The sequence below is a fragment of the Leptosomus discolor genome, chromosome 1, assembly GCF_034619465.1.
Source record: "Leptosomus discolor isolate bLepDis1 chromosome 1, bLepDis1.hap2, whole genome shotgun sequence".
NCBI lineage: Eukaryota > Metazoa > Chordata > Aves > Leptosomiformes > Leptosomidae > Leptosomus > Leptosomus discolor.
In genome coordinates, this window is record NC_141391.1 from 147,479,829 (window position 1) to 147,495,061 (window position 15,233).

General features: G+C 39.6%; 1 protein-coding gene across 1 annotated transcript in view; it reads right to left on the reverse strand.

The window, feature by feature from the left end:
• The window catches only part of PIK3C2G (phosphatidylinositol-4-phosphate 3-kinase catalytic subunit type 2 gamma), a 205,741-nt gene that overhangs the window by 40,750 nt on the left and 149,758 nt on the right, over positions 1 to 15,233 (reverse strand). Inside the window, exons 25-27 of the mRNA XM_086466907.1 lie at positions 12,360 to 12,469; positions 2,304 to 2,496; positions 1,614 to 1,735 (exon numbers count right to left, since the gene is read on the reverse strand). Coding sequence (XP_086323033.1) covers positions 1,614 to 1,735; positions 2,304 to 2,496; positions 12,360 to 12,469 — 425 coding nt within the window. The remainder of the gene's footprint in view (positions 1 to 1,613; positions 1,736 to 2,303; positions 2,497 to 12,359; positions 12,470 to 15,233) is intronic.

The window sequence follows — 15,233 nt, forward strand, 5'->3', positions numbered from 1 at the left end:
GTCTTGGGGAAAGATCATACAGTGACAGGTTCCTGCTGGGACTGAATTATGACAATAAAGCTCTGGAGCTCTTAGACACAGCCTCAGTATAGGCAGATTAACCCTCTGTGAGTCCTGGAACTCTCTTTTGCAGCGAAAATATTGTGAGGGATTTTATTAAAGCTAGATTTATCTGAAAAAATGGCTAGTGCTATTTTTGAAATTCACTACAGAGTTTCTGAGGTCTATGTATTTCTAAAGAGAAATATATTTTCCTTCAAAGGGCTGTGCTCACCACAGGAAAAAAACATAAACAGGTACTTGTTAAATAATTTATTTTACAACCTAATAGTTAGCACACAAATATCTCCAAATCAAAATCATGATTCAAGAACATTCAGTGTTTAGTGAAATCCTGATTCTCACCAACTGGTGCAAACCAGTTCGTGTAAGCCAGTCATAATGAGTTAAACTGGAGTCAATTAAAATCCCCTCAGGTAGGAGAAAGATTCTGTAGAATTAACTAACCTAAAGCCATTTAACTGAATGCCTATCGCAAGCTTGGGGTAATATCAAATTTTGATCTGATTTTTTTTTAAGATTTTAAGACTTTATTTTTTAAGTCAAAACCATGTTGTTTATGGCTATTTACCTCAGGTGAAACATCAAAGACCTTCCTATTTTTCAAGCATATCACTTGAATCTCATCTTGGTTCAAGCAAACTGCTTGTCTTTTTGGCCAGCTTTATGCTTTATTGTAGACTGAGCTTCAAGAAAGGCTTCTATCAGATGAGTCAGCATGACTGTTTAAGGGAGAAGTAATTTGTTCTCAATGGTGTATGCAGTATAACGTATGTGATATTTGTAGAATACGTAACCCCACTTGTATTAGCAAAGCCATGGACAATCATTACATAAGGCAAAGCTGTTTTAGATAAGATAGAAATAAACCATAGGACTCACTGTCCCGGGAAACTATGAAGAAATGAGATTCGGAATGTGAAAAGCAGGAATAGACGTGCACATGGATAAAAAGTAATATTCAGAATTATGGCAAGTAATGATAGCATATTTTTCAAGAGATACTAAACTGAACTATGCAAGGCACAAACTATCATGTTTTCAGGCCAGGATAGTACCTAAGTTTATTCCATATTTCTCAGTTGGGGAGTATATGCACTTTTTTGTAAAAAGGTTGATCACTCCTGCCAGTGTCAGAGAATGGCTTGTTGCTCTTCTGACCCAGTGTGAACATTTCTACATTGCTTTAATATACGGATTTTGCTATGAGTTTTGATCAGCATCATGCAGAAAATACAAACTACTAAAGGCCCTATCGAGCCTTTAATAAAGTCAATACCACTTATCCTTTGATTTCAGGAATAGCTGTGTCAGGCCCAAGTTGTTCCCCCTTTCTCCCATTAAAAAAGGAACAATAAAATACATAAAAGTTAGACTGTCACAATGCTCTATGATTCAGTTCCTTCTAGGGCTGAATAGAAGGCTTGACAGAATATGTCGCATTGCCTTTGCGTTTCTAAAAATATGTCTGCCGTACGTTTTCTTGCATTTTTATCTGTGCACAGAGAGAACCATTTAACAGCAGAATAACATTCGCTAATATGCTGCCTTACTCTGGGAGGGCGTGTGAAGGGAATTGCTTCTGGAGATGGCTGTGAAGTTTTGAGAACTGGTCAAATGATTTTTCCACAAAAGTGACCACATTGCAGGTTTGCACCACCTGGACTAGATAGAGCTGTATTGGGAGAAAAGGCAGAAAAGAGAAATAATCAGAGAGGCACATTAAAAAAAAATGTACAAGGGAAAATATAGGGTGATTTTAACAAAGAAGAACCTTTCTTTAATGTAGTGCCAAGTGCCAGTGAATTCAGTTTGTAATTTACAGTCTTTGCTGCACAGAAAGAGAAACTTGCCTGGATAGCATACAACTCAAACACTGAAAGATCACTGCAGTGTGTGAAAACTAATAACGCACCATTAAAGCATCATATAACAGCCTCCAATTTCTATTAGGCTTCCTAATTTTGTGCCATGCTTTCCTTCTGGATGCTTTAATTAGCTCTTGATTTATTTTTCACTATAGGGCATGAACTGTTCTCCTTAATGGCTCCCTGCTAATAGCTGTCTGCCTGGTGTTCTTTCTCTCGGGTAGCTCATTGCTTATGGCACTGCTGTTCATCCTGTGATTCTTTTAATGTAGCACAAGCACATCTTCTATAAAGGAGGAGGGAGAGTATATAAGCTCACAGAAGAATCGTTAAAGATCAAGGCAAATGAGGGCAAGCAAAGAACATAATACATACGGAGTCAGGCTTTTTGTTGAACCCCAAAATAGTGGCTCTTGCAATTGACTTCTCTGCATCCAGCATCATCCATTCTTGGGGGACAGTCTCTGGAGCTGGAGGCTTTGCAGAGCCTGTCACTGACATCTGTACAAGCGTGTGGATCAAGTTATTGAGTTTAACTGGAAAGCACTCCAAACTTTCCTTTATTTTCCTGAAGAACAAACAAACAGAAGAGGTGCTATTTATGCATCTGTTTTGTTTCCATTTCTTGATCCTTGGTTTCATGGATGCAAGAACCAAAAAACCCCAAATCCTAAAACCTACCTCACACGAACATGTACCTGCACACACACCAGTCACTGCTATTTGCAGCAATAAAGCATATGCAGCCCCTGAGTTCCACTGCTTAAAGGAGTGCTTCTGCCATAGCCTGCCTCATGGCTTACCTTACTACCTTGGGGTAGTTATACTTCATGAGCTGGATACCATCAGCCTTCTTTCGGATGATAGAGAAGGATGGGTCATCTCCATGTGTGTTTTGAGGAATTCCAGGGTAGAACAACGTGAGTTCTCTTCAACAGGTAGGGGACAGTGCCCTAGCACATTCTTTTTGGTTATACTAACCTCACATGGATTTGCATGTGTTTGTGTAAGGCTCTTGCATCCAATTCAAGATTCAGATGTGCATGATGTGTTGCTAAATCCTCTACCGAATTCTTAAAAGCTCTACCCCTGTGGAGCTGCTTAAGATGAAAAAAAAAAAAAAAAAAAGAAAGAGAAATTTTCTCCCCCTATCTCTCCCCATCTCATCCCTGTGTAAGGGGAGCCAGAACACACTTCCAATTTCCTGGAGTTTTAAGATCCTCAATCAGAAAAGACATAATAGATAAAAAAATAACTAGATATACATGTAGATATGTACTGCAAGTGTGTTTTAACATCAAAGTGAACTCAACTTGAGAAATAAACTCTGCAAGATAATCACTAGTCTTTGAAGAGTAAGATGTAGTACTCATTAGAAAACACTTGCCCTCTTGAATTCAATTGCTGGTTAAGATCTATTTAACTTGTGATGCTTTTTTTTTTTTTTTTTTTTCTCTTTCCCTGCTTACTTCTACAGTTCTCTGAAGACATTCTGGATAGGTTCTTATGTTATAGAACAACAATCCACTAGTTTCAGGCCATATGGCAGCAAACCTCTACCAAATTGTCAGGGTTTTGGTTTTTGTTTTTTGTTTTCTTCCAGTTTTGAACTATAACTAGCTTACAAGGACTGACAATACCCTTAACCACTTTCATCATCCTCTGCTCTGTTCAAAGCTGAGCAAATGCTTCATCTGTCATTTTAAATTAAATTTTATTCATGGGTTTCTGTGAGTGGGTTGGATTACATATTGCAATCAATTGAAATCAACTCCATTCATTGCATTAGCCTAATTTTCATGATCTCAGACATTCTGGCGAAAGTCTGTAGCTTCATAGTTGCAACCACACCAAAAAGAACATTCTACCTGCAGATAGCTCCCCAGCTTGTCCGCCCCAAAACTGAAATTTCTTTCAAAATATGGCGTGAATTTATCACACAGCAATTAGGCATACTAAACTGAGGAAAGAAGATGTATATGTTTTTCTTAATGTAATAGAAGGAAAGGTATCTCTGAATTGATTCAGTTAATTATCTTAATCATTAATTACATTCTCCAGAAACAGATACATACAGACTATTTAATAAATGAGACAAATTAACACTCAAACAGAAACAAGAAAACAAATCCCATTTCAAAATATTAGTACAAAATCAATTCAGTGCTGATTAATTAGGTTGCATCTGTGGTGAACTTTCCTTTTAACTCCTATGTATTTAATTTGATGTGTAGTTTAAACACTTCCTAAATCACTAAGACATGATTTAGGTTATAGAATCTGTAACTGGGTCATGTTATAGCAAAGCAGTTAGGGAATTTGCAATATTACTATGAGGCATATTAACTTAGCAGCTAAAACCAGTGCATTTTAATTCACAGAAAGCAGGCCTCTGCTTATAAACTACTGTTTATTGAGATATCATTGCTACACAGAACACCTGATACCAAAATACCACTATTTAAACTATTCAGTATTTTAACGGCTTGTTGTTCTTTCCATGGGTCCATTAAGCTTCTAAAATGCTTTTAACACCCAGATTGCTAATCACATACTTTAAATCTAAACAGAGGCTTTTGTTGTCATTGTTGCAGATTTTCCCTGTGTGTTATTTTAAATGATTACACTTAAAATAAAATAAAACCAGAAGTATATGTTGTTCTTTCCCTCTCTCGATATTCTGTTTTCTCTCTGTGCAGTCCTCTCTGTTAGAATAGAAAACATTAGGCAATCCTTATGTCGTGTTATCAACAAAGAATTGAAAAGGCCTCTTTGCTATTCTGATGACAACTCAGAGTGTGTCTTCACAGTAAGGTATAACAACTCTAGTTACGGTTCTCTGCACTTTCCTTCAAGGGCAAACTGGCTTAAGGAAACCGTCTTTCCCACAGCTTCCCAAAAGCTGGTTCCTAACTATGTCTGGAGCAGTGGGGTACATCAGACATGTGTCTTATTCTTTTTAATTTTGCAGTCTATTTTTGGTGTGGATTAAGTCACTGACCCAGCTTATCACGTTGTGATATCTGATTCCCCTTTCTGCTAGCATTTTTAAAGTTCATCCTAAGGATCAGTGGTGGAACTTTCTCCTTGAACTTTCCAAGACCCCTCCCACTTCTCTACAGCCACATTAAGTTTAGCTGTAGGCGAAGAAGTTGGTAAGGTCATGGATATTCATTGCTGAGAACCTCTTGCTCCCTAGGCCACTACCATCTTTGTCTGTGCCTAAAGCTGGCTCTGCCTTCACAAAGATGACAAAAAATGTCTTAGTTATTTCAGAGCTCTGGTAGCCCAAGCTGCTTAGAGAATTAGTGCCTAATGGTCTATAGACAGGGAAACTGAAGTGAGCTATACGAAGGCCATCAAAAGCACGGGTTAATCACAAGAAAACAGGAAACTGTTGTTAACTAGAGTAACATTAATTGTGAACCACAATATTGCTAACACACAATTTTCAGGCAGATTTCCACATGACAATATCCGTTTACCATGCAGATTGGTGTCTGACCTACTTCTAAAAAACTGAGTTAAGTATCTAGGATTATTGAACAGTAATGACTTTCTGCTTTCCACCTGCTGAACGGATTTTGAATTTCAGATTTGTCTCAAAGTCTCTCTCCAGAGCTGTCAAATTAAGACATCAGGTAAAACTGATGGTGTAAACAAAGGTGGATGAAAAGAGTGGCTAACGTCTTCAAGAGTGACTAGTAATAGTTGCTGCCTTGATTTTTAGGAAGTAGACTTGTCTTATGGAACAGGTATTCTGAGGGCTGGTACTTAGATCTTTTTGGACACACCAGCCTTTCTTCTCAGCCTTTTAAAGAGTACAGACACTCACTATCACTGACTAGTTATCCAGATATTAGTTTTGGTTCTCATAATAAGAAATATTTACCCCAAACTTCAGAATAATTTTCTTTCTCATTCCTGGTGGCATCCTGATTCTCATTTTCATCTAGGCCCAAAAATAATTTAAAGTATAATAAGCAACCTTTAACTTCGTGTGATTCTCAGATGTTAATGAGGCTGGTGTTTCATTTATATCCAACTTTTCCATCCATGAATTTACCAGGCTCCATTTTAAAACAACTGGGGTAGTATGCCCCCAACAGCTTTTAACAAACTTTTCCAGAATATTACTGCTTTCAGGGACAGACCTTTTCTAATTTTCAACAATATTTATTCATGGACAGTTGATTTTCTTTTTGTGTACAGCAGTGATAACCCTTTGGTTTAATACCTTATTTCTCACTGTGATAGTATATGAGCAATAATCATATTCTTTTCACCCCTCATTTTGCTAGGCTTTAAAATCCAGGTTTACTTTCAGACTAACTCTGATCCCACGGGCTGAGCATATCAGGTACTCTCCTGAAGAGCATCTTCCAGTCTAGTTTCCCCACTAGCCCTCCTATGTGCCTCCCCCAGGACAAAGGACATTCCTCTTCCCTGAGCTGGTGGCATGTGGGGTTTGTACAGCAGTATGAATGCTTCAAACAACACAAATTAAAGAAGAAGTCTGCCTTCTGTTCCTTTGAAGCACGTATATGATCATCTTTACAAACTGCTTGAATACTGCTGAAAGCAAGTTTAGTATTGCAGTTTTGTCTATGCCCTTTCAGAAGTTACGAGTTTTCACTGGTGTTTCAGCTGTTTGGGAGATTTCTTGCTGGAATACCTGCAGCCAGCTGAGAAAGAGTTTGACTGATCAGTTTGAGATTAGTGTCATGTTTTGAAAGGAGCTACTGTGAATTGTCCGGTTTTGCAACAGCTGGCATTTGTGATTTGGAGTGGATATGCTTGACCTGGGCAGTGACAGGTACCTAAAAAATGACTCTGTTAAAAAATAAGTAAAGATGGCAGCTGACCCAAGCAGCAACCCCCTCAATCAGGCTGCTGAAGATCTGCAACGGTGCTTCACTGGTAATTGTCAGATTCATCGTGCATCTCTTATTCATGGGTTTCTATGAGTGGGTTAGATTGCATACTGCAATCAATTGAAATCAACTCCATTCATTGCATTAGGCTAACTTCAATACCTTAAAAATAATTTCAAATATACATCCCTTTACAGACACACTAAAAATGTCAGGCAGCATGCCACACCATGCTGACATTTGAAGACATTTGCAGAAAACCAAAGAGGAAATTTATATCTAAAGGTAAGATGGACTTTCAGTTTCTGGTAAAACTGTGTTGTCAGGGGAAGAGGAAAGAAGGGAGGGGAAAGGATCAAATTGAGTTTCAAGGATCAAACTGAGTTCAGGGCAGATGCTGGAGAGACAACAATGTTTCATTTGGCACTAGGTGCACAGAACTGACAAGCAAACACAGAAACTCTTGTATAACTCTCAATTGGCGCATTGTTTATCCACGATCTGAGGCTGCGCCCTTCCAGAAGTCTGTAAGCTGTGGGGCTTAACACTGCTGCTCATAAGAGTGAACTGACCCCACGCAAGAAGAATACAGCACACAAATGAGACCACAGATTGTTGAACATGTCTTAAATCAAGAACAAGAGCAAAGGAATTTGGTAAAACACAGAACACTTTATAATCCTGAAAGAGGTCAGTACGTTACAGTCCAAACTCCAGTAGCATTATTCTGTTGGCTAAAAAGGTGACAGCAAAGAACAAATTAACATTGTTTTGCCAGGAATATTTGTGACATTGTTCATCATTTCATGTTGTTTTTAAACAACAGTAGAGGCAATGTCAGTATTACTGCTCAAACCAAACTCAGACAATTGCCAAAAGCAACCTATTTTGACAGAAATACAGAGAAATACCATTCTTCTATTTCCACTAGCATAGTTTTCAGTAGATATACTATATGATTGAATCTGAAAGATTACAATAACTACCTTGTACTTAGAACAAGAAATAACTTTCTGTTGGCAGTGTTTAACATTCTAATGACCACACTCCGTGTCTAGAAAAGAACTTTCTAAAAACAATAAAGTGTTTTTGGAAGTAATCATGGAGAAAAAGGAGCTATAAATTGCAAACGATTTGAGAGCTACTGGAAGTTATGCTAATAATCAGAACTTTCAATTTCCTTGGCTTTCTAAGGACAGCTTGAAAAATAGATACAGGAACAAGCTACAGGGTGACCATGAGATGTGTGTAACTGGATTTTTGCTCACACGGACATTTTGTATAACAAGGAGGTAGGGAAGATTTTTTCTGAAGGACAGGAATAAAGGTGTGTATTGGGTTTGCACAGCAAGGTTTTGGTAGCAGGGGGACTATAGGGGTGGCTTCTGTAAAGCTGCTAGAAGCTTTCCCTGTGTCCAATAGAGCCAGTGACAGCTGGCTCCAAGACGGACCCACCGCTGGGAAAGGCTGAGCCCATCAGCAATGGTGGCAGCACCTCTGGGATAACGTATTTAAGAAAGGGGGAAAAAATCCCTGTGCGACAGCAATTGCAGCCAGAGAAGAAAGGAGTGAGAATATGTGAGAGAAATAACAATGCAGTCACCAAGTTCAGTGAGGAAGGAGGGGAGGAGATTGCCCTGTAGTCTGTGGTGAAGAAGATGGTGAGGCAGGCTGTTCCCTGCAGGCCATGGAGGTTAACGGTGGAGCAGATATCCAGCCGCAGCCTGTGGAGGACCCGATGGCAGAGCAGGGGGATGCACCCAAAGGAGGCTGTGAACCTGTGGGAAGCCCATGCTGGAGTAGGCTCCTAGCAGGACCTGTGAACCCATGGAGAGAGGAGCCCACGCTGGAGCAAGTTTGCTGGCAGGACTTGTGACCGACACCATGGAAAAGACCCATACTGGAGCAGTTTGTGAAGAATTGCAGCCTACGGGAAGGGCTCATGTTGGAGAAGTTCATGGATGACTGTCTCCTGAGGGAGGGACCCGACACTGGAGCAGGGGAAAAGTGTGAGGAGGAAGGAGCAGCAGAGACAACAGATGATGAACTGACCACAAACCCGATTCCCCACTCCCCTGCGCCACTTGGCTGGAGGAGACAGAGAAAACTGGGAGTGAAGTTAAGACCAGGGAGAAGGGAGGGTGGGGTGAAGGTGTTTTAAGATATGGTTTTATTTCTTAATACCCTACTCTGATTTGATTGGCAATAAATTAAATTAATTTCCCCAAGTTGATTCTGTTTTGCTCATGACAGTAATTGGCGAGTGATCTCTCCCTGTCCTTATCTTGACCCACGAGCCTTTCGCTATATTTTCTCTCCCCTGCCAGCTGAGGAGGGGAGTGATAGAATGGCTTTGGTGGGCACCTGGCACCCAGACGAGGTCAACCCACCATAAGATGATGTAGGTAATGCAAAACTCACAAAATCTCAATATATTAACATTCCTGGGGGCAGGTTGGAAAATGCTTATACAGAAGGGTAAGTTCTGCATGGATCCAGGTATCAGGCCATCCCAAAGTCTTTATTTTGAAAAGTGCCTGGATACTTTTTTCAGAAATCAAAATACTACTAGACATGAAGCCTGATGTTCTGCCTGTGTTTAAACATGTAGAAATGTTAACACAAATCATGTTCAAACATAAAAAGAAATTAGAATACAGAAAAAAAAAAAGCTCCAAGAAAAATGAGATCGATGGAAATTCATGAGCTAATGACAAGAGACTTTCTTCTTGCAAATCAGCATATATAATACAAACATACTCTAAGAGTACCGAAGAACAAAATACGCACTCTAGCGATATCTGACTTTTCTACATGTTGTAATGATCTCTATGGGTAATAACAAACCTACACTTCAGCATTTTGAAGAAAATTGGAACAATAGCTCTGGAGTTCATGGAAAAAAAATTTAGCAGAAAATAGTTTTGAATAAGAACAGAGTCCACAGCACTGTACAGATCCACACTGTGATGCTAATTTTTTTGGTAAGCAGGACTTGAGTGGCATTTCGACTCTGAAGGCCTTCATTTCCTTAATGCCAACCCTAACAAGAAATCAAATGGGAAGATGGGCATGCTGGCCTCTGAGTCCTACCTATAGTCTCTCTGAGCTGAAAAGGATTTCCTAATCCTGATACTAACCTCTACCAGGCCACAAGGCACACCAACTCTTCTTACTTCCAAAATAGTGTTGAGCCACATCTTCCTAATGCCAGCTGTTATTCTACATGCTTTGGCTGAGAAAAATTACAAGTCCCTCACTTCCTTCACCCTAACCCTCAAAACACCACAACCATCGTAAGTCCAAGAAAGAGGACAGAGCTATAGCTCTGTCCTAAACCCAGCCTTCATCCTTTGTCTTCCAGCTAAACAAGACTGCAGTGATACTAACCCTAACCAAAACCTTAGTCCTACTCAACTGAAAAGCACACTGATTCTTTCCACTTTCAGAAGAGCATTGGGCACTATCTCTGAGCTTTGCATACCACCAATGCAATTTTCACTCTGAATACTCACATTTCCCTATTTGTTCTGTGTATCCTAGCCTTTTTTCACTAATTAAATGAAGTGGGTTTCTTACCCATGAGAGACAGGCCCAATCACCCAAACTATCTGACAGAATCAAGACTTTTACAATTTAATTAGAAACTGCACAGAAACTTCCTATTGAAGTGGAAATATAAGTCTGCAATTTGGGAATATGTAAAATTTTAAAGGAAAGGATAAGGTAGGAGTTGACGGTAAATGTGAAGCTGTAATTAAATTTTAAAATAAACCAATCTTGCTAAGGGGCAAGACTGAAAGCACATGAAAAAACAAGTGTTAAAGGAAAAGGAACTCAGTGTTTTGCTACGTGTAAAGCAATGGAACAACAGTTTTCTTTGAGAAGTTCCTCTTTCTTCAAACGTGGGTCTCCTTAAACTCTCTAGGTCTCTGTTCCAGCCTTTTCCAAACCTGCTGCCTCAGTTTCCAATTCTAATCACACAGGATCACAGAATTGCTTAGGCTGAAAAACACCTTCAAGATCATGGAGTACAGTCATCAACCTGGCACTGCCAAGCCCACCACTAAACCATGTCCCTAAGTGTGACATCTCCTCACCTTTTGAATACCTCCAGGGATGGTGACTCAACCACTTCCCTGGGCAGCCTGTTCCAGTGCTTGACAGCCCTTTCGGTGAAGAAATTTTTCCTAATGTCCAATCTAAACCTCCCCTGGTGCAACTTGAGGCCGTTTCTTCTTGTCCTATCACTTGTTATTCGTGAGAAGAGGCCAACACCCACCTCGCTACAGCCTCCTTTAAGGTAGTTATAGAAAGTAATAAATCTCCCCTAAACAACACAATTCAAATTGCCCAAAATCTTCATATGGGCCTCTGTAATAGTAATGAGACTGCTCAGTTGCTCCAGTCCACACTTTCATCTCGCTTGTTCATTGCAATGTGCCCTCTGGCTATACTGAAGGGTAGAGGAATTGCTCTTGCCTCAAGGCAGTTTGCACCATGCAGAGAACTGTGCTGCCTTATGGGAGTGTCCTGGAGGGCTCTGAATTTGAAAGGAGCCTTTCACTCAGAGTCCAGTGCTGTGACCTGGATATGTGCCCTGCACTTGCACCAGAGGAGGAAGTCAGAAGAGTTTGGCTGGCTTTGCATGTCTACCTGGTGTCCAGGGTGCGTGAATACATAGACTCTTTGGGAAATGATAGTGCTGCCCAGGACAGGCTCTGACAGAGAAAATTTTTTCTCATATTGTGCCTAGAACAGGAAAGTGTTTCCAAATCCAGACAGTCTCCATTGGCTCCATCTAAAGCATCATCCCATCAACAGTTGGAATTATATGTAATGCAGAGGCCTGACCTAAAAATCGGGACTGAGGGCTTCAAACTGATTTTATACACATCTCTTCATCAATAATCCCCAGTTATTATCACAAATAAGTGAAAGATTTCATTATCCTAACGTAAGTCAAGCTTTAAATGTACCTATATTCACAAATAATGCTTTTCTGTGATAGATCTGTTCAGTGCTTAGAAGAAAGAATCAGTACCATTCTGCAGATGGAGAAACTATGACTAACAGAGGGAAAGTAACTTGCCTGAGGCAACACAGAAGGTCTAAAGAAGAGCAGAAGGGTCTAAAATGCAGGAATTCCAGGTCCTCACTCAGTTCATTAACAAGTTGAACCTTTTTATGAAGTCCAAATGCTGCTGCATGTAAAATCAGTGAGGAAAGTCGACTAGATGGAAGCCAGGATGGTTTCACCATGAAAGCCTGAGAAATCTCTAGGTGCTGAATAAGTGACTTGGTACAAGTGTACCACAAATCCACAATTGTTTCTTCCAGAAATTGACGATAGGTTATAACATGCATAACGAATGGAAATTAAAAAGTAAACATGTGAAGACCAGTTATCCTTTTGTGTAATTTCACTGATTACAACTTCTTAACATTACAGAAAAAGCTACTTTTTTGCTTTTTTTTTTTTTTTTTTTTTTTTAATTCGACAGTTTTGCTTCACGCCTGAAGGAGATAAGGTTTCTGGATGACATTCTGGTTTTACCTTGTAAAGTAGCTTGTAGCCTGGAGGTCTGAGTCCTGAGGACGGAGGTTATCATACACATACTTCAGATCCTGAATGCTGTTTAGCTCAGGCAATCCTGCATGCAGCATCTTAAAGTAAACAAATATCATTAGTCCACCGTTCTATTGAAAAGGAATCTAAATTAAATGGGGCTAACTGAGAAAACAAAGGTTTTACACCAAAAGGTCAGTTTTGCTGATCTGAAAAGTGGTTCTGATGCTAGAGCAATGCCTGGAATACTAAAGTGAATATACTGCATTGTAAACCTTCACACTGAGGTACCAGAAAGAGGTGTGGGTCAAAATCACTGATCCATTTTAATTATTTCTCTTTGGATATCATAATCTCAATGTGTGCATTTCTAAGTTTCCTTCATAGCCTTCTAACAATGATTAAGGGAAGGCAAATAAATTCACCCACCTGAAGAACAGTAACCACATTTCTGTTACGCTCACAGCGTCATCTTAGTCCTAATCCAATTTATTGCAACATCACCTTCTCATTTGTAACTACTGATTCCGCTGTCACTGCTCTGGACTCCTCCTGCAAAGGGATTGTAGATTCACTCCCTCTACAGCCAATGGAGGAGAAAAGTTCTTTTAGACATTGATTCATAGTAGGAGCTCTGACTTGGGCATTGAGAATTGCCCCCTGGAGAGGGTATCATTCTCCATCGATGTTGGACTGAGCTTGTCTAGTTAGTTGGCCAAGTTAGGCTCAAAAAACAAATCATGCAAATACTCCCCTTGCAAAGTAACAACACGAGTAGGGTAGACAACTGAGTGCATCCAATTGCCCATCCAGCTCTGCCCAGGCATTTTAAAATGTCCACAACAAAATAATTTTTACTTGCTTCACACCTACTGTTTTTTTCTCAACAATCATAGTACATTGAGAGCAATGTTTTGTGTGTAATGGAGAAAAAAAATGACTCCTTCACATTGATCAGAAGGAAATGTATCTGAATTTGCAGTCACTGTTGTGCATTCTTCATTGATATTTATGTCTACCTCAGACAGAAAAACCCACTGAGTTTTGCAAGTAACAGCAAAGAAAAAAGGAAGCACTGCTTTTATTTTAAGGTTTGGCTGAGGGATGAATAGAGTAAGGGGAAAAGAGAGAGGGGGTATATTTTCTTTATTCCTTCAAACCTTCTCAATATTTCTAAGTCAAGTTTTAATATTTTGTATATTTTCTTTTTGGCATTATGAGGAAAATATTCCTTCATTCAGACCCAACCTATATTACCACTGGACAGTTAGATCACTCTCACAAAGTTCTGGCTAGCAAGGAGCAGAGAGGCAGAAAGCTCAATCAGGTGAATTTAAGTGAGTTGAAAGCAGGGACAATAACAACATTCAACACTTAAGGATTACAATGTTATTTGTCTGTAGGCCTTCAACCCATTTATAAAAGGTGATAACAAGTCCTGTCCCCTTTAAAAAAAAAAAACAAAAAACAAACAAAAAACCAAACAAACAAACAAAAAAAAGGGGCTGTTGCATAGGCAAGTTAAACTTCTTGGCCTGCATTAGAAAAGGGAACAATATCAGATACGAACATAATCTGAATGATCCCTAGTAAAACTGGAAACCAGGATTTTTTTAGGTTCTATGATTTGCTGAAGAAAAAAAAAGTCTTTTGCTGGGCAGTAACTACACAGTGCTTTGCTGGCTGCAAGTGGGTCCTAGAGGCTTATTATACTGCTTCATCCCTTTTGCTCCATATAGCTTATCTTCCCTGTTTCCAGTCCTCTGATGGAGGAGGCTTCTGAACACTGTGGCTAGTGATAGGAGATGCTAATTAGACAAGACTTGGAACAACTGTTCAGAAAACAACTACAAGTCACCTAGGGCAACTCAAATGTCACTAGATGCCTAAGTTTAAGTGCCTGCATTTCTCCCCTTCTTTGGCCACATGTATGTCTTGACCTACCACACTTGGTCATCCTAGGCCTTCTGACTCACTGAGTGGAGCTGCCTACACTCTCCTTGGGTCTGGATTCTGAGCTGGTGTGAGACGCTCAACCCACCATCCCATGAAAAGTGAATAGTCCTGGCATGTATTTTCCATACATTAGACCTCCAAAAGGGGGTGTTTCCCGATCCTCTTTTCCCAAATGGTTTTTCTTTGTTTAGAAAGGTAAAATGACTTGTATGGGCACACAGTATTCTTGAGTCTTAGATCTGCTCTGTCTGGGTACTCTCTCCTGTTTTATACTATTAGGTCAACCTGCTTCTTGTCACAACAGAGGCAAGTGGATCAATTACTTGCTGTCTAGTGCCACCTCTAAGGCCCTTTTAATAATTTTCTACTTGAAAAATCTTTATAATAGTAATGGATTTTGCATTTCTTTAAACTAGTCAAAAGGTGTTTATGTCCTGCAATCACCCTCTTTATAACAATTCACATCAAATCTTTAATGAGAGCAAAGCTGATGAACTACAGGTGTTTATGCAGCTGAACTATGGGTCTCCCATAGACGTATCTGCTTTTGAAAGTGACGGAAGCTTCATGGATTATGTCTTATTCCCAATAGCAAATGACACTACAGCTCTAGAAAGATGCTGCTCGTCACCAAGAAAAATAATTAATTCCCAGACTGGGCCAAAACCCCCAAATTGTTCATAATCACGGTTTGCTACAGACCACTAACAGCTACAGACCATCCAGGGCACAGTTTACTACCCCTGTGAAGTACTACACTTTTTAGAAATAGCCTTATTGTTTAGATTTTTTTAACCATGTTTTATAAATAGCATCTCAGAAAACAGAACGTGGGAGAGGGAGTGAAGATTAACGATGCAGATTTCCAGACAGAGAGAAGTCTTAGACTATCATTGATACAAATAA